The 27,848-nt window shown below is 40.6% G+C and overlaps 1 protein-coding gene across 5 annotated transcripts in view; it reads right to left on the reverse strand.

Moving 5' to 3' along the window:
- dlgap4a (discs, large (Drosophila) homolog-associated protein 4a) overlaps positions 1-27,848 on the reverse strand; it is an 83,921-nt gene that overhangs the window by 14,242 nt on the left and 41,831 nt on the right. For 2 of the 5 annotated variants that reach the window (XM_061057584.1, XM_061057581.1), the window contains exons 2-6: positions 5,291-6,556; positions 4,647-4,879; positions 4,167-4,244; positions 3,451-3,598; positions 1,613-1,853 (exon numbers count right to left, since the gene is read on the reverse strand). In XM_061057584.1, coding sequence (XP_060913567.1) covers positions 1,613-1,853; positions 3,451-3,598; positions 4,167-4,244; positions 4,647-4,879; positions 5,291-6,487 — 1,897 coding nt within the window. In that variant the 5' untranslated portion in view covers positions 6,488-6,556. Of the gene's footprint in view, positions 1-1,612; positions 1,854-3,450; positions 3,599-4,166; positions 4,245-4,646; positions 4,880-5,278; positions 6,557-27,848 lie in introns of all 5 variants that reach the window. The other 3 variants (XM_061057580.1, XM_061057579.1, XM_061057583.1) reach the window with 2 other exon arrangements.

Below are 27,848 nucleotides of genomic sequence, written 5' to 3' on the forward strand. Positions count from 1 at the left end.
CGCCGCGGGAAACAGACCGGAGTAAAAAAAGCTCATAACATATTCGATCCATTGTGACCTGAACAATAGAGCTCCATATAAATAGAGATAAACCCCAGCTCCTCCCCTGTTTTTGTGTAGGCAGCAGGCAGGGCATCAAACTGCATATATTTACTAGCTTTTCAAGGAACCAGTTCATACAGCCCTCTGCTCATTGTTATCTCACATAGGTTCAGCAGAAAATAACATTTGGCAACAATACATTATAACAGAAAAAAAGGCATTTCTTGCATTCAGACATTTGAAGCATTGCAATATCACAGTTAGGCTATCTACTAAATCATTTGGCTGCTTGCAGGATAAATAGTACATCGATTAAGGCCTTACAGATAACTTAGAGTCAAGCTTTGCATACAAAGAGTGTAAAAAAAAAATACATAAAACTGACTGTCCCAATATGGGGTTTTACTTTATCTTCATCTTTGCGTTAATATGATCAAGTGTAATCAAAGTAAGTAAACTGAATTAATAATCCTGCAAGATTTTTTTCACACTTAAAAAAATATTGACACTGGGAAATTACTGCAAAGGAAGAATAACCTTTTTTTCTTTGTTTCTCATAATAAAGAAATGCATTAACTTCACACATCCAACGCATCCACAATGGATTTTTACAAAAAACAATTCAAATGCAAATCAACTACTCATTACATGTCTGAAGAGGCATTTACTCCTGATTTCCTTTTTCCCTGTACTTGGACATTGTGCTAAAAAAAAAAAAAAATGTGGTAAGTCATCAGGAATGTCTCACTTTCCTTTCAAAACCCCAAACAATTAATATGCGATTCATTTTTATTTCATGTTGTAGCACTGACATTCATTCAAAACCTTTCATGTGATGAACATAATAGAGATACTGAATAATAATAATAAGACATCTGATGTAGCCTCGAAAAAATGTTCACTTAAAAAGAAAGAATGGTTGGAAATTCAATCAAACTCTCATAAACTGTAGCCTCATGTCAAAGTTCAATATACATCATAAATCAAACACTGATTCACTTTTTCTTTTTAGTGGAGGCTGAATGGAGCCAAACCTTGAATTTCTACTGTTCATAATAGCTTTGATTAACTGGAAAAGTTCTTCCTTTTCTCCTGCTGTCATTGACTCATCTTTTCAGAGGAGGGTTGGCGTTGCCCACCTCTGCGTCCCGGTTGGTGTATGAATAATCTGTCAAGGTCTGTCACTGATGAAGCCAGAGCTAAAGAAACTAAAAGACCTTTTTCAGACTGAAATGTGACAGTTATTATAAAAGTATGTGCAACATTTTTTCTAAACCACCTTCTCACATATATTTGATTATTTTGGGGACATAATTAAACCAATAGTGGAAAAAACAACAACAATACAATGTTAAATTGCCAATACATTTACTTCATAAGAAAATGTTTTTTAAATCGTGGTTCATACAAGTCCTTACATTTTTCTTACTTGTTTTTGGGGGCCATATGGATTTCCTACTAAGGTAAATGGATGTGTGATTACCATTTAATAGCATGTATTTCATCCATCAGCTGATTTTTTCTTAACAAAGACTATAGCCAGCATCTCTCTGTCCACTCTGGTACTCACGTGTTTTGGAGCTGTATCCTGTAGTGGTTGGGGGTGGCGAGTCTGAGTCCACAGAAGCCGTGTCTTCATCCTGGGAGCAGCCTGCTTGGATGGCCCGCAGGTAGCTGTGGCTGCGTGACCGGAAGCAAGTAGGTGCTGGTAGATCCAGAGCCTCGACTGCCTGCGATTCCCCCTCACAGTACGGTACCGCGTGCCCGAAGCCCTGCCCGCATACCTGAAAGAACGTGTGCAGACTCACACGCTGAGGGAAGAGGGCAGACTGTGAAACATGTGCTTACTTACTTTGAACATAATGAAGATACTCTATTTTATTTAAGCGTCTATATAACAATACATAGAATACAAGAGATCAGCAAAGTCGGTATCAAAAGTAAAATAAGTCATTCCATAGTATATGTCACCTGTGACTGATGTGTCTTATTAAACATTTAGCTTGTTACAAGTGATGCACAAATGTGTGAGCAGCATTTCAAAAGGAAGCTATTTTTTTTTTTACACGTTGAATAACTCAGCTTTAGGATTTATGATCACCTTAATGGGATAAGAAAGAACAGAAATCAATGGTTCTGCAGGATCATCTTATACAAAAAGTTTTAATAAAATAATCCCTTTTCTATATGTTTACAATGTAAAAATGAGGGGATAATTTGCCTAATCTGGGCCTGAAACAGATACATTACATTAGAATTCATGGTCTCCTTTTTGGGATTAGAAGAACTCAACATCTCAAACAGGACAGAGGAAAATGATGCTGCTCCTTGGTTGGTCAGAGAGGTTTGGAGTCAAAGGCCTGACATATTTATCCAAATGAAAATATTCTAAATAACATTAGCAATGCATTATATTTTAGACATTTATTCTTTGTATTTCATGTTGAGTATTACTAAAATGGGATCTTGGGCCATTAGAAAAATGTATAGACGTGCATGCACAATATAGTCACTTGTAAAATAGCAGATCATTGTTTAAAGTTCCTGTGCTTAACCTGAGTAAATGTGCAAGGTTAAAGTCCAGCACTGTATCTTCAAGTAACAGGTCACTTTCGATTTTTTATTATGTTTACTTAATGATTTGCAAAAATATAATCTCAATCCATATGCTAATGTTCCCAAAAGCACATAAAACTAGTGAGTATGACTCAGTTCTCTGACTCTTACTGCAGCATTGTAAGAAATACTATAAATAACTTTGTTTCAGTATTGTTATGATGGTAATACGTGATGACATCTGGCACTGTCTTAAATGTTTGATCAAGCAACATCAAAAGAAAAGCAGAAACAACCAGGACAAGTAGAAAATGTGAACATATTGTGGGTGGTACATTAGCATGAATAATATTCCCCAGAAATCAGCCGTTCTAGTTTATCCTTCACATATTCTTTACTCTGATTGACTTCACTGTCGACATGAAAGAAAATCCCTCAATCGTCACTTGATAAATATAAAAGCTCCCATGTGAGAGACTGAAGCCAGTGCTTCTTTATTGAAGGATGTTTGCATTAGTCTTGTGTGTGATTCTGCGTCCCGGTGCCATCCTGCTGATGAAGAGATGCACCAAGCTCCCTCAGGTTTACACACTCAAACATCTCTTTAATTCCCAGCTAGCTTATTTATACAACATCCCAGCAGACACTACATACACCCTTATATCCTCCTTTTAGCTTCGAATCTCGAGAGCTGTGTTTGATGTAATTATGTTCATTCTCTGGCAGGTTTTGGCTTTGATTACATTTATCCTTTTTGTGCCACTGGAATCAGACCAATATAGTGTAAAAAGCACTTTTTTTCCAGAGATCTGAAATGTGATATCAACATATTTCATAAGATATTAGACATACCTGAGTGCCCGAGCCTCTGCCCAGTGTGCTAGAGCGTTGGCTGTAATTGTTGTTCCTGTGGCGCGGCGGGGCCTCCAGCGGGCTCACCAGACAGTCTAAGTTATCGAGGCTCCGGTTAGTTGACAGCTCTTTTAGGGACGGCAGGGAGCTGTGGAAGTGAGCGTGATAATCATCCTCTTAGAAGTCAGACAGCCGAATAAGTAAGAGCTGTGTTTAATTGATGATATCCAGGAGTAATATTTAATTACACTCCGATGAATTCCCCTGGGTGTTTTGAAATTAAATATGGTTGAGATGTGTGAAAAGTGATATGTGGGGATACTACTTGAAATACCAGCAGAGAGGAAACAATGATGAGTAAAACGGCTATATATGCTTTCAAACGTTGACGAAGGTTTTTTTTTTTCTTTTTAAGTTTCCTCTGTTCTGGGAAGCCTCTTATTGTGCCTGGTGTTAGTGGAAGGGTGTGCACACTAAGCAGCTCGGGTGTGGTAGAGGGATTTGTCATGGGAAAATTTGCATGTTATGACATCAAGGCTTGGAGGAAGCAGATAAAAGTAGTAACACACCACTCGGGGTAAGAGATGGAGCAAGGTCAGGGAAGAGAGGAGCAGTACTGGGAGTGGGGTTAGGCAAAAATAAGTGGTTGGGAAGTGGAGGTGGGGGAAGTGGGGGTGGGTGGAGGGCCACACTGCCTGCCTGAGGATGACACTGACCTCAGATGCTGCATAGAGCATGCACTCTGCAGCGGAGACCACAGATAATCCTCCCGCATGAGAGCGTAGCAACGGGGCCTTCACGTGTGGATGTAGGGGTAAACAAAAATGGCAAAATTTCATCTGCTACTGCTCTTACACTTAAAAAAAAAAGAGATGATACTGTAAGTCATTCCCCTCATTTCACTAATCTAAATCTCTAGATGGATGACTAGCTTCTATGAACCTGTTTGAAATAAGCACTGCTGCAACTCCAGAGCATGATACGTGACTAAATGCTGCCACCTGCTGACGACCTCTGGTGACAGCAGACAAAAAGTTAATCCCCACAGTTTTAACTACAATTCATCCTTCAGAGCCGGTTCCTGTTTCAATGAATGTAAAGTAAAAGGGCACAAACACCACTATGGCAAAACAATGAGCATGGTAATTGAGGTCAAAAGTCCGATATGAGGAATTTGAATTCTCCGTGGGACTCACTTGCGAGGAGGTGGAGGTGGCTGCTGCTCGCTCAGGGAGTGCTGGGTGGCTTTCAGGTAGCTATGGCGGCGGGCGGCAGACTTAGGGGAAGGTTTGGGGCTTCCCTCTGAGTCCTCGCTGTCTTCTAAGTCTCCCATAGCTTTCACATAGCTGCCGCTGCGCATCCTTCGACAGGGGATCTCTGTTCCTCTGGCCCGGCCTCGACCCAGAGTTCCTGCCCATTCCCCCGGGACCTGGTTTATGTCACATACACACCTTTGTGAGACTTCCGAAATGCTGATAGTGTATGTGTATCCCCACAGACATTGCGTGCATTGTGTTGTTAATGTATAATTTGGTTCACATTTTAAAATATATCTACACATTAGGAATCCATGTGCATTGATGGTACTTCAAAAATATAATATGATTTGAAAGAAACTTCAGAAAAAAAAATACAAATGTGACTTTATATAAATAGTATAAAGGATAAGGAGTAAACTATAAGTGATTAAACAAATAGGGATTATGCGTTAAAGCGTAAACTGTGTTCTAGTGTTAAAAAAGTGATCAATTAAATTAAGAAGTCTTAGAGAAGTTAAACAAAAAAACATGCAAACTTACAAAGAATGATGATGAAAATGAATACTCACTGTCCCTCCTACCTGTAGAAACTGTTGTGCCAAATCTTGGTGGCATGACTTTGATTTAAGCAGCGTCCTGTTGACCGTAGCAGAGCCCTTCTGCAACACTTGCCTGGCCTGGGTGAGGGTAAGAGTTGACCAGGAGCCCCTTTTCACCAGCGTGTCATCCTTGCTCCGTCTGCTTCGTCCCTCTTCGTCCTTGCATCCTACCTGCGTGGCCTGGCACGCCAGAAACTTGAGGTCACTGCTGCTTTTCGAGGTCTTTAGAGTATGTGCAGAAATGGTGTGGTAGCCCTGTGGGATGTGTCTGGCCTGGCTGTCTGACACCGCTCTGCCCAGCGTCATCATGGTCAGCGGGTTGCGGTAACCTACAGCAATAGTGCCAGCTTTGGTGGTGTCAGTGTCCAAGGCGTCGTCTGAGCCCCAGAGGCCTAGTGCATTGGGCCTGGGTCTCTGCTTTTGCCCCTCGGTTTTAGCCCTATCTTTACTCTTGCTCCTGCGTGTCGGTCTGCCTCCATCCTCACCTGCTCCTGTTGTCGATCCCCCAACAGAGCGCCCGTTTAAGCTGCCTTTGATTGCAGAGTTTTCCAAAGACTGCGACTTTGCAAATAGTTTCTGAACAGAGTGCATCAGGTGGCGAATGCGTCCCGGACTCTCACTGCGTTGTTTCGACATGCGCCCTCTGTGAAACTGCAGGGTGCTGAAACCATCTCGCTGCAGGGGAAGGTGCCTCTCCAGCTGATCCAGAAGGTTCGTGGGTAGCCGGTTCATCTTGGCAGCCGCTGCAGAGGAGATGGTGGCTGAGCCGCTGGTGATCATTGGAGCTCCAGTGAGGCCTAAACCCAAACCCATACCCATAGACAAAGAGGTGGATAGTGCGCCCGCTCTGCCGCCCTGTCCCACTCCGCCACCACCCGCCATACATGCCTGCGAGCAGTCCACCTGCTCAGCTTGTGAGGTATAGTGTAGCCGAGGAAAGGTGCTGCTGTTGGAGATCTGGCTGAAAGGGAGCAGGCAGTCAGGGGTCAAGGCTGTGGGGCTTGTTGGAGGGCACTGATGGAGATGGGGGTCCAGAGTGCCATAGTGGTTGATGGTGGGGCTCAGCAAAAAGGAGCTGTGCGGGTCAGAAGTCAGGGGATAGAGAGGTTTCTGGGTGCAGCCTGGTGGTTCACATGAGTCGGACAGGTGACGGCTGCGGTTGGCTCCTAACCCTTTCATGGCGGCTGAGGTGACGTCTTTAGAACATGTCTCCAATCAGAATGGGTCTACTGACCTGAAGGGCTCATCCTGCAATGTGGAGAAACAGAAATTAATGACTAAGTCTCTGAATGCTGCTTTATTGTAATGCCTTCTTTTAGCCGTGTGGAACTTAATCAACATAAACTGTAACAACACATTTGTGCACATTCCTGCCTCAGTTTACTGATTTTCAACGATTTACCACAACTGTAATTCCAATTTAATTGCACATTCTCTCAGGTATGTTCTATAAAAGTGTTGTCCCTTTATAGGGGTTCTACATAACAGTGCATAAATGTAAAACGGTCACTTAAGAACAATATACATACTCCGAGGGGGAAGTTCTCCACATCGATACTTACAGCTAATGAAACATTAGAGTAAGAGCTCATTTAGGAGTGTTTCTCTCAGTGTGTCCTTGACTTTCCAGAACAGTTACTGCACTGAAGAAGACCTTAATTGACTGTCTCTGCTGCAACATAACACAGCCAGTTAATTGAAGAGCAGAGCCATTGTGCTCCATTGTTAGTTGAACACAAAAGACCACCAGGTGGAGCAGCAGCAGCGTCAGTGGTGGGAAAACAAGGAGAGTAGTCGGATGAACTTGTGTCATGAATACATGTCCAAATAAATGTCAATAGTTTGAATACAGCAGGTGTAAGCAACATCACAACAATCCTGCTGTATGATTAAAAAAGAAGTCTTTAATTCTTAAACATTGAACAATACGTATGCTAACAGGCTTTCAGTTTACTTTCCATCATGCTGCCACTTAACAAATAAGAACAATGAGGGTAAAACAACCCTTAAGACAAAGAGACACAATCACATATTATTCTAATTGAAAAGGACAGCCTATTCAAGTTTACTGCATGAACAGCTTCAGCATGGCAGGAAACAAGATAGCCAGGGGCCCCCCGTCTAAAAGCTCCACAGTGACGTACGGCCTGCAGTTACTCTGCTGACAATGCATAGGAGAGAGGGGGAGAAATATTGTGACTCATACATGTAAATGAGCTTTATATTTAAGGAGAACTATTTTTTTTCCAAAAGAAATGAAACCTCATTTCCTCACAAATCTTCTTCTGGTACTTTGCCATCCTCTGGAATCCACTTAAAGCGGGAACAATAAGTCTTCCTTAATGCTCAGGAAGAAATGAAGAATTCTGGGGCAACGGGAAAATATTTCACTGATGAATTTCATTGTCGTTTATACGAGGGTTTTTTTGGGGGGTTTTTTTTTTCTCGCTGGGATGAATTCAATCTGGTAACATTTCACCGAGCTGTCCTGTTATTATTTAAAGGGTGTTTTTATGATTTCATTTTATTCCGTGGAAAAGCTCCTTGTTTTCAATACGATTTGAAAACAGATCACTGAAGAGCAAACAGGGCTGCAGCTCTGATGTAGTCATGTTTACTGCTCTTCCTGGGGTGAAGCTAAATCTAATATGACATACTAGTCATTATATATCTTACAGTTTCCGATACAACTCTGCTTCAGATGTAAACATGGCAGTCCAAACGGAAGTGGAGAAACACAAGCACCACGCAGACTAAATGAGGGACACCGAAGTGATTTAAGGCAACATAATCATCTTTTTTATCACTTGCCTACTCATTCTCAAAGCTCACCATGAGCAGACAGTAATATTGCATCAAGGTTATGAGAACTCATAATTCACACAGCACAAATCCAAGCTGCATTAAATTCACTCTAACAGATGCTGTGTGTATCACAGTGGAGTGACTCACTGATCAGTCAATGGTAAGAGCCCTCTCCCACAGCAGGCATGAAATCCTGCCTGGGAGCTGAATGTGGAGCGTTAACTCAACACATTTTCATTCCACTGTGTCGGCTTGCCACTTCTTACGTCTCTCTGACCTCCCGTACACTCTGTACAGTGTGAGAGCAGCCACTTATCTGACTCAGTGTTCCTGGACGGGCACAGTGGTGCGCTGACGAATACACTTGCGTTTTTTTTTTTCTTTCTTCTTTACAACTGCACAGCTTGCTGTAATTCATCCAGCCGAGCGGACTGTAGCCCCACGTGTTGGCGTGTTGTAGGCGGCGCTGCTGACAAACAGACACATACCTACATGCTGGAACACCAACACACACTGACACACACTCTCGCTACTCCCATGCATACACCACCAACAAAACCCTGTCAAGAATAAAGACTCCAGGTCTTGTTTATCCCAGTGAAATTCATATGCTTAATGCAAATTAGCACTCAGGTTGATTTTCTTGCGCAGCTTTTGAAAATATGCACATCCACACATTGCACATTAACATATCTTGGTAAAAATGGCCACATCTGTTTAAGTTGTGGCTTCAGAGCTTTTTCTGTTGATGTTGTCCCTTTCTATTGTGTCATGTGTATGTGTTTGATTTTCAGTGAAGTGGTTGTTGCAGTGAAGTTATCTTACACAGAGAGAGTTTGTTCATTCCGGCCCTGTTAAGGTCATGTGGAGGGTTACAACTTGAACAAGCATTTGTTTGATTGGTTGTGTGACACTGCTCGGCTTACAACCAAGGCAGAAACGATCGTAATCGTATTCTTCCGTATTGTATTGTATCGTATCCTAGCACATTGTATTATATCTTATGAAAACAGAGATTACACATTAGTAACCTTGTTGTTGTGGTTGACTGTCTTCACATTGAGCTTTAATCTATTTTATTGTAAATCACATATAACATCTCACGGTGCATAAGAAGAATCAGATCACAGACCAATAAGGAAAGCCTTCAAACAGGTCTTCAAAGAGAAAAAACTGATTAAAAAAAAAAAGTAATTGAATGTGGGTTTAATTCAAAGTCAAAGTCAAAGTCAAAGTCAAAGTCAACTTTATTGTCAATTTCAAAATATGCCAGACATACAGTGGAATCGAAATTGTGTTTGTCTCCGACCCGCGGTGCAATACAACCAAAATAAGGTAAAAAGATAAGGTAAAATAAGGTAAAAAGATAAGGTAAAATAAGGTAAAAGCAATCAAAAAGGCTTATGTTTTCGTAATCTGTCTAACAAGCTAAATAAAAAATGTTAGAATGATAAAAAAAATCTTTATTTACAGTGATTCATAACAAGAATAACTGTATTTTTCATAATAATATACGCAGTTAGAAAGAAGTCATTTAAAACAGACAAAGTGAATGTACTCTTATTTAGTTAGATTTAAACTCCCCCCCCCCCCCCACACACACACACACACACACACACACACACACACACACACTACAGCACAGTGCTAATAAGGTCTTAAGAACAAAACATGATGGTTGATCCACCAGGGCCTTTTAAAAGCCTAGTGATGTCTCAAGCTTTAACATATGTAACAAGAAAAACGTCTTTTTATCACGGAAAGTCAGAGCAGGTCGGAGGGATAACGCTGCACTCAAAGGTCTAAAACTTGCTGGAATGCAAAGAAAATTCATTTTATTATAGTTAACTAATTCCAAAATGTGCCCCAGTTTATCTTTCAGTATAAAATGTAAAATGTATATTGTTTCTTTTCTTTACCCACTCACTCAGATGATTGTTAAATCTTAGCATGGAGCCTGTTGTTCAGAGTTTTTGTACATTCAACAAATCTCAAATTCTAAACCTGCCTCAAATGCAATTGAATGCAGATCTATTTAGCGTTAACCTGCAATAAATACATTTTCGGCCACTTGGTGGAAGAAAAAACACATGAAAAACTCGTTTGTATTCTTGTTTGCTTGAATCCAATATTATTTTTGCCTAAAAAGCATCCAGTAGAAAACAAGTTACTTTCATGTGAAGTGAAAAATGAAGTCACTATCCTGTTAGCCATGTTTTCTGTGCCTTTTTTTGGAGACAGGACAGTGGACAGAGTCAGAAATCAGGGACAGAGAGAGTGGGGAGAGACATGCGGGAAAGGAGCCACAGGTCGGACCGGAAACCGGGTCACCTGCCCTGGACGACACAGCCTCCATACATGGGGCGCACGCACAAACCACAAGGCTATACCTTCGCCCCGTTAGCTATGTTTTCTGTAGACATCTAACTCCTGAGGGAAATACCTGCCTCTTAAACAGCGTTAATGCTCCAATCCATTCACCAGGTAGAAGCTTTTCATCTGTCTCCTGTTTGGTGCTGGGCAGGTTGTGTACATTGGATTTCTCAGCGTTGTTTTTTTTGTAAGCAGCCTGCTTTGGCTGAATTAAGACAAAAGTCTGAATTAAGGGTTTGAGAGTCAGATGCAGGCACAAAACTCCAGACACTTGGCTAAAATAAATGGGAAGGGGAACTGCAAAGCTGGTTGATATTTCCCTGTGTTCATCTCTATCAAAAACTCCTTTCACAGTCATTTGATCAATTTCTAATCCAAAAACCATTAAGTAAGGATCTTTTAATAGGAAAGTTATTTCATCCATCACATTCATATGGCTTTACCCGAGATTTAGATTTAGTGAAGAGTGTGCAGATTGACTAATAATGAACTCTGGTTTCATTTTGATCTTGCTTTAAAAGACCGCCTCACCCCAACCCCCCACATGTGACTCGGCGGGTAAAAGAAGTCATCAACTTGGTTGCACCTTAAACAGTTTGGTGGAGTATTGTGTCCATTTCAAGCTTCAGTACACATATAGTCCACCACACAGTTGCTCATTATGAACTCAACCTTTAACAGCTTCCCCAATTAACTTCATATTATTTGGCATCTTGAGATGAAAGTGGTTCAGACATTAAAGAATATATGTATTCATGAAGGTTAATAATTCTACATGTTTCTGTCTGAAGGAACAGTATCAAAGGATTCATTACTCTTTTAAGAGTGGAGCTGAAATTTTAACCATATGAAAGCAGTCGATGGTCAAAGACACTACCACCTCATTTATTCAATAAAGTAGCTCTATTTTACGTGCTATGTGCCTCTGAGACTGTAAGACCTGGCTCCAACACAGCCTTCCTGTCACTTGTTATTATGTTGAAAAATACAGCCAGATGACAAACAATAAACAAGCACAAATGTTATTTGCAGATGCAGCTTTGCAAGTGGAATCATTTTCATTGTAGAAAAATGTCTCAGACCTTTAGTTGCAGTTATGCAACAGAAAGCCTTTGGACTAGCAAAAGAGAAAAAAAGGAAGCCGCTACATACACAAAAATAAGGTAGAGATGTTTTTGATAATTAGCTGATTCTGGTAACCTAGACATCTTCATGCAGAAATGTAACATAGTATACCATTAATTTCAATAACAATGCATCTGCAGATTGTGTTTCATAATTAAAAGCACATGCAAACACATAAAGCATTTACAAATATTAATAAATCATAACAAGCAGACATGCAGCCACAGCGGGAGAAATAATTTAGAGAGTATGAAGTCTTATTCATACACATAGATACATGGAACTGGCTTATCGTTCAGTTACTAAACATTAAATAAAATCAGAGAAATTCATGGATTTTTGGAGTTTGAACTGGTGATCTGAGTATGGATCATGCTACTTTCGGGAAGAGAATGATAAATGATGAATGCCGATGATCACTAACTCCAGTTACTGAGATGCTCACGAAGTGGAAAACATTGTGACACTAAATATGAAGGATGAGGATGATGAGGAGTGTGAAGAAGCGGTGCATTAGGGAGAGGACCATCGGAAGATAGCTTTGTGAGTTATTCGCTTTTGGCTAACGTTAGCTTCAGTAGGCAGGCAGCTGTTAGCTAGCAAGAGCAGTGTTGCAGCTGTTTCCATGGTAAAGTTAGATGAATCTGCTCTTCCATTTCCAACGTAAACCAGTTCAGTTATTTCTTTAAATTACATGTGAAGCATGCTTTTTGAGGTCATGACCTTGATTGTGATTGTCGAGAGCTGATTTTTTATACTTTTTGAATGCATTTGGTTTATTCATTCTCAAGTCACAGAGTAATGTGTTTGGGTCATACTTTCAGTAATGGGCGTTTGGATTGGATTTTTTTTTTGCAACAACAGTCATAAACACTTTCTATAAACAAGTCTCAAGTCTTAGACTGTTTTCATTTATTATTAGAATGTGAAATCAAGGTTTCCAAATCGGCATCCCTAAAAGCACTACACTTTTTCTGCTCGTCTCTTAAATGATGCTTCATTGTTAAAATAAAAAGACAACTAAACACGAATGAAATATAATGAATACATTATGGGATGATTTTCACACAGGTCTACAATTTAACTAATGGGGTAGCGACCCTGAACATAAATGTTCTTTGACAAAACAATCATCCTCTCAGGGCCAGTGAAAATGCTGCTACTTTGTCAAACCCCTCATCATTGGCCCAATGGGAGGTGATGTCATCCAGCCCCTGTGCTGACACACAGCCCCTGTTAGATCTCCACGAGGCCTGCTAACAAGCAGAACCAGGGGATGCTGTGCTGTGTCCCACAGAGCCACTGAGCAGGCCTGTAATAAATGTCTCCTGTAGCTGTGCACTTCCACTGCTGCCTCGGGTGAGGAAAAGAGGAAGGGGAGGGTACGCTAAAGAAAAAGAGAGAATATCGATCCGGGTCTCGCTCCTTGTTCTAAGGGTGAATATACAGCTGCTGGGTATTGGCTTTTGCAGTCTCCTTCAATAATCACCTTTTTTCTCATTGCTTCTCGCAGTCATCCACTCCCTGTCAGCCACATGTACAGTACACTTACACTACAAGCTACTACAATTAATGATTGCAGACATGAGCTGTGCATTTTATATTTAGCTGAATATTCAGCTGTTTAACTGGAATTGACATCCTTTACAAAGGAAATATACCTATTTCATATTAGACTAATGTGATGTTTCATAAGCAGTGAAAATGTTCCTCTGAGCTACAACAAGTACAAAGTCCGAGTTAACAATATCAACACTTCAGATGAGCCGTTATCCCCACTGTCTGGTGAGAATCTACAAATAGCTAGTTTCTGTCACAAAGTTATGTCACTGGGGCTTCCTGTGGATTAAGCAAGTGTTGTTCTTCACTGCCTTGGGAATGTTAAAGATTTGAGACTCATTTCTTTGGACATCAGAGCTAATTAGCACAAAAAGCACAACGCCTTACTTACATGTCTTAAGAGGTAGGCATGATTATTTTTTTATTTGGGAATTTTAACAAGAAGATTTTATTTTTTATTTATTTTTCACAGAAGACATTATTTGTGCCATCAGCAGTTGGATCAAGACTGAAGGAATAGTTATATGCTTCCTTGTTTTTTTGGCTTGGTTACAGCCAGCAGCGGGTTACGCTTAGCTAAGCAAAAATACTGGTAGAAGATAGAACAGTTTCTCTGGCTCGGTTTAAATGTTGTGAAGTCTGTTCAAAAACAGAGGTATAAAAAATTAACATTCCCTTTGGGGTCGGGGTGGGGCAGTTCTCAAATCGCCTGTGTAAAAACATAGACTTAAAGTCTCAGTGAAGACAATCCTTTAGTTTCTGAAGAGGCGTTTTGAAGCCCAGTGATGGGAACGTTAGGCCTTCTGGCAAACAGCTATTCACCACCTGTCCACCCGTCAGTCAACTCAACCACACCCCTTATTATATATTGTTTGTATTAGTATAGACCTGCATTATATCAGAACAAACACCTGAGGATGTTACCTTAGGTTCTCCTTGTTTCAAGTCTTTGTGCTAAGCTAACTGCATGTGGGTCATTAGTAGAGCCATTGTATCCAAACATGTCGAATTATTGTTTTAATGCTCAATGAATCCTGGCGAAAATTAGAAAATGAATTATGTATTTTTCCTCCAATGTTCCTCAGTTACTCATAAGGCACATGTGCAAATATAATGACGTTGTTCCAATCAACTGGTACGTATGAATACTACAATGAAAAACCATATTATCTAATGTGTAAAAAAATATATATATTTGAAATAGTGAATAAATACATATACTATACACTACAAAAGCTTTATCTCTCTCTTCTAGTGTTGCTGAATAAAAAAGCACCAAGGGATGAACATCACATAAAATGCACACACAAATAAGACTTGACTTCTTGTTTTTTTAAGATTTCAAGTGAAGCCTCAGTACTATCGAGTGTTAAATTAGCCAGAAGCTTAAAATACCAAAATATATATTGGAGTGAGTCTGACATCGTAGCTGCACGTATCCAACAAACCACTGATTCAAAAAGCATTCACACCACCCAGCAGGCTCTCTCACTAAGACACGTTTCTCTGCTGAAGACATTTAACTGCCAAATGTTGGTCAGTCACATTGAAGAAAATAAGGCAGAGGTTGATAAAATGGTTCAAAGAAGGAAATCAACTACATCAAGGATAACTGCACGAAAACTGCACTCCTTAACACAATGGGTAATGAGACTGTCTTTTTAGTCTTTGTACCTTTTTGGGCTTCAATGGATACTCAAGACTAGTTCTTTTTATTAAGAGACATTGTCCAGATTTGAAGTTGTTATCACATTTACACATAGGTGTCATACACATGACCCAAAGACCAGATTGTTGATAATGTGGGACTTCAAGGTCTTTTGAGTACACTGTAGTTAGTCAGTTAAGTCTATGGGAAAGACAGATTGTCAAGCAGATGGGGGACTTTACTTTACAGCACAAGCTTGAACAGCTGACAGCTTTCACACTTCTCCCATCTATTTACTGTAGGTAGACGCTTTCCAAAACACCTGCTCGTTTCATTCAGAAACTGGCTTGTCAGGGAACTGAGGGAACTTTTTTTAACGGCATGCACACACGCCTTCTAAAAAACTGAAAGCATCTCCCTCTCACATTGTTGAACGGGGGGGGGGGGGGGGGGGGGGGGGGTTTGTTGCTCTCAAAATGTGAAGCCTGCTGCTGAAATATTCAGAGGTAGGAGCATTCAGCGTTCATAGGATTCTCATCAGTGCTTTGCCCATTAAAGCATCCCAGTGCGGCGCTCTCCCTCGTTCACTAGTGCACACAGTGAAGTGTAATTAGAGAGAGAGGATGCACATTTCCCCAGGGCCATTTACCATCCTCACTGTACTGCTGCTGGTTCCTCTCTGCATGTTTTCATTTGGTAACATCTTGTGCCAGCGCTGCCTGACCACAGCGATTCAGTTCAGTGACTCTGCAAGATTGAATGCATGGCGTAGTGCTGAATAAAGGGGGCAACATTATGAGTTTAATTTAAAACAGACAATAGCTGCAATCTTAATATTGTCTTATTAGACAGCCATGCAATAATGAATGAAAATAGAGCTGCATCACTTGCAAGTAACAATAATAGACCTCGGAGTATAGGCTAATTTTATCTTTTAAAGAAGTGACATTGATTGCACTAGTGTCTTCGTAGAGCTTTATAAAGCAGAGCTGCAGCAGAAGCTTCAGGGCGAGCGTTGAGGGCTGTGAACTTCCCTCCTGACAAACATGACTTTGACACTGTATTTGTCTCAGGCGAAACAAGACATAAAGCTGCATGCTACACATTAACCTCTACAGTCATGTGCAGTTGTGTCATGCATGCCAAGCACAGCCCAGTGTCTACACAGTTAAAACACGCTTCCTATACATAGAGCACAGTCCTTGGCCCTGGGGAATTATTGCATGCTATTGGTTAGTAGCTGCCGGGGTGAATCCTCCACCAGTGCTCGTTTAAAATGCTGTCAAAGCTTTAATAGTCCCGGGGGCTCAGGCTTAGAGAGGAAACGCTTCAGTCTACTCTGGAAACAGAAAAGGCAAAACAGACAATACTGCGCCATAGGAAGCGGCACAGTTTCTTTGTTTGAGCTTTGTTTGAGTTTTAAACTAATCTGCTGTCTGGCACAACTCTATCTTGCATTTCTTTCCCATTTTCAAACTATTGGGGTTAATTCTTTGCAGGCTGGATTAAATCTATCCTTCTGGGGGTCAGCTAGCATTGAAAGAGATAAACCACACACAAAGAGTGGACATGGACTATCTCCAGTATGCAACAGGCCAGTGACCTTAAATCACTATATCATGTGCATCAAGCCCAAAAATGCTCCTTATAGCTAATGTGTGCTGAAGTAATGCATTCTTGATTACAATGAATATGATACCAATCTGGTTAACATTCCATGAAAAAGGTTTACTTGTAAAAAATATGCTCTGTTATTTGACCTATTGCATAATTATTTTAATATAAACAACAACATATTGCTTCACCGGGGCTTTGCAGTCACATTACCATAAACCACAACAGCTCCAGATGCATCATATTCTAGCCCGAGGTGTCATATTAAACGGAATTCTCAGAGATAGTCCCACATAAATCCTATGGGAGGCAAGATCAGGCCAGCCGCACAGCAGCTGTCCCATAGCTGCTCAAATTGGCCCTGGCACCAAAAAACAAAATGAAATTAATATGCTGTTTTGCTCTCTGTAATGTGAAGGGATTAGAGCATGCAACAGTATTAGGATTTAGGAATCAGTGTGTTCTGCACATGACCAGGCAGAGCGGAGGGCTTCAGCAGCAGCAGCAGCCATGGTGGAGCAAAGTGCTGGAGGAGGAGGTGAATATCTGTTCCTTAAGAGACACACTTAAATAGGGAAGGGGCTGTTGTGAGGATTTCTCCGAGGTTGAATGAATTACGTGCAGATACTTTTTCCCCCCCTTAAAAGTGGTCTAATTAGGGTGAACATCAAAGCTTGTTAATCCAGCAACAAAAGTAACAGGATCAGGAGAATCCACAGGATCACATTTGCTTCTATTAGTCTTGAATATATCCATGGAGACCATGACAGCAACAGGGCTCTTAAATAATTCTACAGTTTGGCTAAATTCAAGAGCAGAGTACATTACCAACCCATTTTAATGTATGAACCTTTGAAAAAAAGAATATGTAAATAAGTCTCTGGCTTTATTTCTGCCTACTTGTCATGCCTTAACCACCTACCCCTAACTGAGGATTAATTACCACCCAGCTACCAAATTATCCCTCGACCACTTTCTCGGATGTAATAAGGCCTGTGCGTACGTCCCCAGCCTATGCAGGTCTTTCAAATTGTAAACAAGATAGTACCAATAAATTACATTTTGGCAGGGTATGGAAAATGTCTTACGTCTCCTCCAATACATCAAACTGCCTAATGTGTAGTATCTAATGTGTAAGATCATAATATCCTATTCATATACGTTTTTCTCCTCTATGTGGTATGGAAGGAGCCTTAAAATACCCTGTGCAATCTCTCTCGCTACAGGGTGAGCTATGATGTCAGGTTGCTGCAAAATGAAAATTTTACTCTGGGTAATTTAGTGTTGTGTAAATGTAAGGGGTGCAGAACTAATCAGGAGGCGAAACTGAGGGATTTTCCTCATGTAGTCCAAATGGAAGAAGATGGCGCCAGTGGAAATGATCAAATCGTGGTCTTTTCCTTATTCAACAAAAAACCTTCTTCTAAGCTGTTAATATGTTATAATGGAAATGAATATTCCACAAATATAAACGTTAACATGCAGCTGTGAATTCACTGAGTAACACCAACATGGAAAACTGTCAGCTGGGTGTTTTTTTTTTACAGCAAACTGTACTGATCTCAAGCACGCAAGAGGAGGGGAAAAAAATCCAATGAAGAAACTATTAGTTCAAGGTATGATGTGACCTTCTGAATAACAAAAATAGAATATACCTGATGTAAATATATTGAAGACTAATGACTTCCTAAAAAGAGAGTCCATCTCCCTGTGGATTTGTTGTTCACGTGGACGGGACAGTGCTTGTTTATGTTTCGCTCCAAGGCTCAAGCTTGTTTTTCCGAGTGACCCCTCCCTCTCCAACCGTTAGCCCTGCCACCTCCTGTGGGAATAGAGACTGCCCCGCCCACTCAAGGAAGCGTCTAGGGGTTTTATACAGAGTAGAGAACCAACAGGTTTACCAAAACCCAAGAAAATATGTTTTATGGCCTAAAGAGACAAACATAGGCCGACCAAATGAACTTTGAGATTCATATCCTAACTTGAAATTGATTGGGGTGATGAGCACTACATACTTGTGTGTTGTGCTGTGTCTGTGTAGCTTTGGAATACTCTGCCACGCTCTCTGGCTGTTTGTGTCCAGGAAACCATCATGACTGAAACCAAGCAAATTAGTGGGAGTTGGAGCTGATAAATATGGAGCAGCCGTTGATTATAGTTGAGATGTGGACGCTCAATCGATCTACTCTGTGGACACAACTGCACATTTTTTGGTGCAACTGGTAAAAAAAAAACCACAAACATAACATACATTACAAAAGGATGTAAAAGTCATACTATTTCCTGAACATCAGACGTCTTCAAAAAGTGTTTTTGAACAGAGTCAGTGGTGCTGGTGGATGAGACGAGCCCTCTTTGTCAGCTGTGAGAACAAGCTGGTGCTGCTGTAGGAGCCTCAGGGCTGTGGAGCTTCAGCAAGGGGAGCATTGGTCACAGGGCAGAGTGGCTCTGCCAGCTGGGCCTGGGCTGGGCAAGGTTGGGGGCTAGAGAGAGGCACAATAACTAATGCCATGCTTCCGCACTTATCTCTCCTTTTGGGCATTGACACTTTGTCTTGTCTCCCGGCACAGAAAGAAGATGATTGGAGGATGCAGCTTTAAAAATAAACTTGACATTTCATTTCTATTTCTTTGACGCTGGAATCTTTTTGGTTGAGAGGGAGAAAAGTTTTCTAAGATCTTTTCTGTCCTAGGGTTAAACAATGGAGGTGTCAGATTAAATAAGAGGATGTGAAGCATGATGCCAGCACAACATCACAATGGAGGAATTTTCTAGCAGAAAAGAAGGTGATTCAATTTAACATTGGGATCTCCTGTGGGAAAATCTCCAGCTTTGTCTTCCACGACTTCCATGACCTTAAAACCTGTTAGCAGGCAGTTTGTGAAGTAATGATGTACTGAAAGTATGGGCAGCACGTGTCACAGATGACACCCTGGTTGTCCTTCTTGGGGGAGTGCTGGGAGTACTTCTTGCGTCTGCTCCCATCTCGGCGCTGACAAAGCTCATCAGTCAGTGCTCTTCAACTGGACTGTGATCCAATGCGTTCTTGACACCAAAGGACATGAAGCAGAGTAAATGTGGATCAAGGCAGCGACCAAGACAGAGTACGATGGGCAGTATTTAGCCAATGCAGTGTCAGACTAATTTATCCTCGACTACGCTGTCAACTTGCAACTGAGATGAGTTGTTAAGCCTCGGAAGTGAAAGTAGAACAAGTTTCTTAGAGTTTAGCTTTTCAAGCTTTTTGCAGCCAGGGGTTAAGTCTATGGTACAAGGCTTTTTTTCTTTACCAATTCGTCAAAGCAGATATATTTCAGACGGATAAAAGTATGTGCAGTTGTGGTTTACAGTGTTTCTACCTGTAGCACTCCCGATTTCAGTGGATAAAAACATTGCATAGGTGCTGTAACAGCAGAAAAATGAGCCTCGCAAATGAGATCCCAACTGAGACACACAGCGGCTTGACTCATCCTTATCCTCCTGTTTATATTTTCACAGCTCATGATGTGCTTGCCAACACACTGGGGTTATAGTACAGTAAGGAATCTACATATTTAACTTCCCCAGTGATGAAAAGAATAGCTGTTTCATTATGAAAGAAAAAAACCCTTTTAAGCCAAGGCTGAGAGAATGAAAGAGAATAGCAAACGAAAAAGCATTAAATAATCATTTAGATTACGTTTTTCATTTCCAAATAGACATCTTAATTCAGTAGCCAAGCATATAAAGTCATGAATTCTGTTTTGAAAGTGTTTGTCCTCATTGTTTGGAGATGTACTTTTAAGCTTACGGAATTATTACAAGGTGAGACATAGGATAAAATGTCTCTGTTGGAAATATGTTTTTGGAAATAGAGCTACAGTCATGCCTTCACGTCATACAATGCACATCAAAAGAGATAACAATATTACACCAAGACTAAACAACATACTGCAGAAAAATGTATTGCACAACTTCTGTGCGATAGAACGTCGAAACACTTAGGTAATGTTACATAAAATGCGTTGGTAAGGGCTGAAGAAGTATTTGCCAGTAGCAGCAGCAGAAACCAGAGACTGGGTCGCCAGCTGAGCAGCACCAGGGGACATCACTCATAACTACATAACCCATAAACCTATGGGATGTAACTACAGCAACAGATCACTGGCCAAAGGCGCTAAATTATTCCGGCCAAGAAGTTCTTCAGTCAAGCAATAATTTGAGAAATTCTGCCCCCGTCGGCAATCTCAGAGTGTGGGTCAGACTGATATCATAAAAGCTGAGTTGAAAGATGTATGTCCAAAGTCACTATATATAGTACTAACAATAGGAAACGTTTAAATGCAAATAAAGCTACTAGCAGCTTGAACCATGTGCCCGATACTTTGAGCTTTGATCTGATAAGCCTTCTTATGGATATAATAAAATCAGTTCCCCCGTTATGTTAGATCGTATCCACATAGGAAGAAGAAAGTTTGAAGAAGAAAGGAAGCCAAGTTATTTGGGAATAACATTGTTTGATGCTCCTTTTGGTCTCGGCTGGCTTGAAGGGTGTGTCTGTGTGAGCGTTTGACTGACAGCAGCCGACAGCCTGAGCAACGTTGGGGGAATGACAAGGAAACTTGTGCTGTTATTCTGGGCAGACGTTTCGTGTTCGCAATACTTACGAAAAGTGAGGACCAGTGGGAGTTAGTAAGAGGCAACGGGATGACCCACTCCAAACATTGAGAGAGGAATGTCTACTTAAACATATTAAACATCCAGTTATAAGTACAATCTTACCCCGGTTGTCTGTCAACGCATGTAAGAATTCATTTAAAATCGGTTCTAAATCGTGCTGGTTAATTTCTGTGTGAGTACTTCCTGGTTGAAGTGCGCCGGCCAAATAAAAGTGAATTGAAGTCCTTTAACTTCTGCCAAGAATGATAACTAAGGCTTCTCTCTTATTGGGCGTCTCTATTTCCCAGACACTAGAGACTGTAGTCTACAGACTGTAGAGTTAAGTTAATATTATGTGATTGTGATGCTAATTCTGTTAGTCATTAGTTAATGGCAACTGCCGTTACAGTAGGTGTTAGCATCAAGCTAACAAACTCAGACAGCCTATACATGAGGACCCAACCATAAAATAAACAGAATTGAGCTTTTCCCCAGGTTAATGTTTGCTTGGATGAATGTTATATGCTACAGCAGTAGTTATATGTTATTAGTTGTTGGGAGTCTGATGTTTTCATATGTTGATTCATGGCTGTCCTTGTGACTGTTAGCTTATAGAAAATGACATTTACTCTCTATGAAAGGTTTTCATGTCTGTTTCAAAACAAGTTCAAAGTATATAGTCAGACAACTGGCTGCATTCCAACTATTTAATACAAAGTTATCAATGTCTCTTTGTAGTTTGACTATTTCCTGAAGGTTATGTATGGGGACAACATATGGTCCAGGAGACAAAAAAGTACTTTCACTTAGACCTTTTTATATGCCAGAAGCTGAAAGGAGCACTGACCAAAGCAGAGGACAGGTTCCTCCTGCTCTGTACACAGCCAGATGGCCCAGTGCGACACCTTTTAAAAGAAAAAAAAACAGAGAGAAGTGAGCTCTTCCCTGTGGGACTGTCTCACGCTGCAGGACAGAGCTGGGTTTAGCGGGGCACGTCTCCTGGGTGCTCTTGTGTCCCTGAGTCGGCTGCTTTGCACAGATACCAGAGTGGTGTGCTGTGGATAGGTGTGTGGGCCACAAGATCACAGCAATTACTAAAGGCAATCAAAGCACCGGGTAAATGACTGTTACCAGTGAAACGTTTATAACGAGCTAAGACGTCTGCATGCAGTGACGTCACAAATTGATTAAAGAAGTTTTGTTTGATACCTGTTGAACATGGCCGAACACAGACACATGACTGCAAAATGACAAGCAATATTTGAAGATAGTTGGAGAACAAAATAAGAAGCTTCCCGGAACACAAACTCAAAATGATTTGTTAGTGAAAAGACTGATTCTTCTTCCCTTAAATACTCCTAATCATTGAGCTGACTCATTGGCAGGGGGATATAATGCAGCATCTCAAGGTTGAAAATGTGAGATTTACAATACTTACTTCCTCTGATAAATAAGAGAAACCATGGAAACCCTGTATGGACTACAGAAAAGTGACCCACCCAGCTGAATGTAGATATCGCTACAAAGGATAAGACACACCTATGTATTAAACCCATTAATATGTTGCTGACTTCATAACTCATCACTCCCTTATTTCATCCCTTCATTCATTTTTTTTGTATTGTGTTTTTTTATTGACTGGTGTATGGATGTCCTGTTTCAACACGCTATGTTACATATGTTACTTCAAACCAACAAGCTCCAATTGGTGTTCAAACAAACTGTTCGGACCAAACAGTTCTGGGGACTTTTTGAAGAGGAAGAAGCCAATAGGGAGTTCCCTGAGAACAATACACCATCATGGGACTTTTTTTCTTTCTGAATTCGCACCACACATGGTACCAACTCTGAAGCAGGAGCTGAAAAGGTTCCTCTAAACGGGGTTCTAGGAACTGAGATAGTTCACAGTTCCTGCGGTGCGGAATCGACAAAAAAGGGGGAGGGTTTGAACAGATCCTAGAACTATGAAAAAGTTCCTGCGGTGAGACAACAGCTTTCGATCTTCATTGGTACTTATTGCAACAAGACAACCGTCTCAAAAAATGAAATCAGTTTGGTTGTTTAGGAAAATGTTAATTCTTGGACAGAAATAAACAACATATCACTGTTTGTTAACAAAACTGTTGCTATTTAATGACATTTACCGAGGGACATATTTCAGGTAATATTTCAGGGGAGAGAAAATGAGATGTTTGATCCTTTCATTGAGGTTTGTTGCTGTGTTTAGAGCGCCAGGTCTTTTTTTATACATCAGCGGTAATAGAAAAGGCACTTATGATACAGCAGCTGAATCAAACAGGATTTAGCAAGTAAACAATATCACATATCATTTACCTTCGAAATATGTGTAGACTAAATATGTGTATTGAAAGCTGATAATAAAACACATGAACCTGCAGAACTGACGGCAAATGATCCCCATTCATTAAACCCTATTACCGGTGTCGTTTCTTTCTCTCTGACTGTATGACTGACACTCATCATCATTGAGTGAGCACAGAATGGAGTCCTAACATTCATCACAGCACTGTATTACAGATTCCCACATTATCACCACCACTAACGCCTATGGGATTGTGTGGTAGAGTCACAATACTCGTGACAACAATGACAAACGCCTGGCTCGCTTTGGCTCTGAGCATCGAATCATCATGAATCTATTCTACCAACAAAGCTCGGCCTTGACAATAGTGTTCTGAAAAAAAAAATACATTTACATACTAAAGCTTTGAAATATGCAGAATGTTTTATTTAGCCAAGAAAGCCTCTAAAAACTCTCCAACATAGCTCCTCAGAGGTTTCAGTTTTCATGGAAGTTGTCAATCTGTGGCTGCAATTGTGTGTCTTCAGCTCCCATCGTAGTTGATTCATGTCTACACACACATCAAAACTCTACCCACATCTTTGGGGCTTGTAGAGACACTTTACTTCTATGTTGAAGTCCCAAAAAATCAAGAAGGACAATAGATACTGCTTCTATTGCCATTATCATTTTCTGTCCTTAAAGCCATTACCATGAATTTGTTTCTGAAAACAACGGATCAGATGGCTATATGTGTCTGAAAGAGGATGAACACAGAGAGCAAGTCTGTGCTTTCAGACTCTACAGAGCTTCATAGCAACATTTAAACCTTGCTTTTTTCTGGCCGTTTTCAACTTCGATGTCTCAGTTTACTTTTACCACTCTGTAAAGCTGTTTGACACATTCACAAAACTTTTGGGGTGAGCTGCATATGTGAAAACAAACACCAGATTTTTTCACAAAGACTGAAGCTGGACTTTTCCCTGCCAGCCTCCTAGTACAATTTATGTGAGCCTATCTAAGATTGCAGCAGGAAGTGATCAGGAAAACTCCCAGAAGAACGATTAAAGAAGTGGGAGAGATCACTTAGACATGAGTACATATGTGAAAAAAAAGTGTAGTTTTCAGCCACTCCAGTCAGCTGTTAAGGCAAAACTGTTTTAAATACCCATCGTACATCCAAACGACAATTAGCAAACAAGCTGGTGAGCATCGAACAACTAAAGAGCCAGATATAGGAGGGGCTGGTGGAGACCAAACACTAAATCTTACAAAATCTTCTTATAAAGCATATTGGACTTACAGTCTTCAGGCGGCCAGTGATAAGACTTTGAATGTCTGTCTGCATTTAGTAAAAAGCAACGTTTTGCTAACATGTTCACCTCATTAACTTAAATGTGTCAACAATTTGTTCTTAACTTGTCTCAGCTTGTCCCAGAGGTCAAGAAAAGGATATACCTCATTACAATACAATTAATAACACTTTTACCTCTAGTTTGGTCTCCACCGCCACTGAAGAAAATATCTGGATATAACCTCTAAATACTCTGATATGTACACCAGCTTGATGCCATTTTTGTGTTTAGCTTTGTGGCGTCAAACAGGCAGTGTGGGTTTGTTGCTTTGAGCAAGCGGCATTTTACTTTACACATCAGTAATCTATTGTAAATTGCAATTCCTCAAATTGCAGGAACTCATCACTATTAATGATTTTAAAACTCGGCTCACAAGTTTTTTAAAGGCTAATTTTGGAGTGTGTAAATGTTTCACTGCATAGTATTTTATCATCATCACATAATTGTTCTTTTAGTGTGTATTGTGGTGTTGTTTTTGTTTAACATGATCTTGTCCTCCTTCTCCTCCTCCTCCTCCTCCTCCTTCTCCTCCTCCTTCTTCTTCTTCACCTTCTGGACTGTATTTGTCTCTTTTTCTCATGTCTGTGCTTTCTTTTTGGGGTTGTCTTATATTTCTTTTTTGCTGCTGCCACTTTGGCCAGGCCTTGCTCGAAAAAGAGGTCATTTGATCTCAAGCAATTCTGTCTGGTAAAATAAAGGTTAAAAAAAAGATATATATATATATTGATTAGTAGAACCTCATTACCAGCAGTATGACCCAAATAAAACCTTTATTGGTAATAATTGTTACTCAGTAGTGCATACAAACAGGACACAGTTAGGTGCCTATTCTTGTTTGTTTCAGTCAAGTTACAATCGTCCATGAAGATGCCATGCAGATATATAGACTTTAGATGACTGTTGATGCTTGAAGCACAGACTGGAGTCAACTGAAGCCATAATGTTTATGAACATTTAAGTAAAGTAATAAAGACAAACAAATGGACTAAAAGTGTTCACTTGCATGGGGCAAGAACTGAAGCAAATCTTACTCATCATGCTTGACCAACAAGAAAACATGCGTCCAGGTTCATACTGTAAATTAATGAAGTCTAAACGGTAAGAGCGACCCTCACACCAAGCATTTGTTCAATAGCTGCTTTCTCCGATAAGGAAGTGTTGGAGCCGAGGCGAAGACAGTACACTTGAGTGCTAAACCTTTGACTGATGAACACAGACCAGGCTGCATTTCTCGGAGTCCCCTCTGCTGGAAGGACACTCATTTAGCAGATTGATGGGGCGCTTTATTGCCTGCCACATCTCTTCCTTCTTTCTCACTCCTCCCTCTCTTTTATACCTATTTCCCTCTTTATCTCCTCCTCCCTCTCTCCCTCTCTCCTAATGTCACGCACACATACACACACACACACACTGTAAATTCACACACATTCCTCTCTCTTCTATCCATACTCACACTCATACAATCTCAGCCCTGTGATTGCTTTGGAGAAAGACAATGAGTCTCTCTCCTGAGCAACAAGTGAGAAATAACACACGTGTGCAAATTTCCAAATTTTAATTAGGCCTGAGACTACAATGGTTTGAACTATTGATTTACCTGTCAAGTCGTTTCTTAATTAAAGGGTTCCCTGTGAAGTTTTTGACCATTAGCCGTTTCGCAGGGCAGTGTCTGTCTGTCTCATGCACTGCCCATGTCTTTCATTCCACTGCCATACAGGTGACCCCTGTATGTCAGAAATAAAATAAATAAAATAAAATAAAATAAAAACACTCTATGTGCAGAGAAATGCAATGATGCAACAACAGAGGGAAGAAAAAGTTGTTTACTTTAAACATGGGTGTGAACAGTGTAGGTTTCAGATTATCTGAACTGTTAGATACATTTATTCATCCCCCTGTAAAACATTTGTTACACCTCAGGGGGGGAAAACAAAATCATTTAGTTCAAAATTTAGTTCATAGCTTGTTTCAGCCCTTCCAAAGAGGCCAACAATTATTGCAGATTCTGAACAGCAGTAGGTAACCTTATGTGGATTTTGAATAAATCAATACAATTTTACCTCTAATCTGGTCTTCACCAACGCATAATCTGGATATAATTGAAGATTATTAAATTCTCTTCTATACACCAGCTTGATGCTAATATTGTACTCCAAAAAGCCAAGCCTTCCTGTTTAGTATGAACAGAAGTAGGCTTGAAGGTCAGGAGGATTGATAATCACTTTAAGCGATAACGACAGAAAACAGAAAAGAAACATCCCTGAGAAAACAAAATAAATATTTTGTAAAAGTGTCAAAAAACAGCAAATTCATTCTGATGTAAAAAAAAAACAAAAAAAACACACACCTTTTTTTTTTTTTTTTTTTTAAACTCTCAGGGTCTTTTTTCCTCTAGCACAACTTTTGCAGTCACAATGATCACAGGAACGATCACACATGGCAAATCAAATCAGAGATCAGCTGGAAAAACCGCTGCCTCATGCATAAATAAATCCCAACCCCTCTGGCCCCTGTGTGCTCGACACACCTGATCTTATACACACACACACACACACACACACACACACACACACACACACACACACACACACACACACACACACACACACACACACACACACACACACACACACACACACACACACACACACACACACACACACACACACACACACACACACACACACACACACACACACACACACACACACACACACACACACACACACACACACACCACAAACATTAAAGCCTTATCCAACCAACTGAAAGCGCTAGTCACTCTCGTATGATGACTTATTCATGTGGGGGAACATGAGAGAAGCAGACCATAAATTGCAGGTGACATATGGATTTTAGCCCGCTGAGAAAAAGGGATGTTCACGTGAACACATGGCTGCACCGACACGCCACTCAATGCTACTGAGCTCATTGCCCCTCGTTGACCTGAAGGAGGCCAAGGGCAATAAGTGATGAGTGAGCGTGTTTTTGACCCCGAAGAAACTCACTATATTGCAGCATCCGTTCAATATGAAGCACCCCCCCCCCCCCCTCCTCTTCCTCTCTGTGTCTGTATCTGCAGCTGAATACGACATAGTCTGACTCACTCTCCTCTCACAG

Source organism: Labrus mixtus, chromosome 15 (assembly GCF_963584025.1).
Source record: "Labrus mixtus chromosome 15, fLabMix1.1, whole genome shotgun sequence".
Lineage (NCBI taxonomy): Eukaryota > Metazoa > Chordata > Actinopteri > Labriformes > Labridae > Labrus > Labrus mixtus.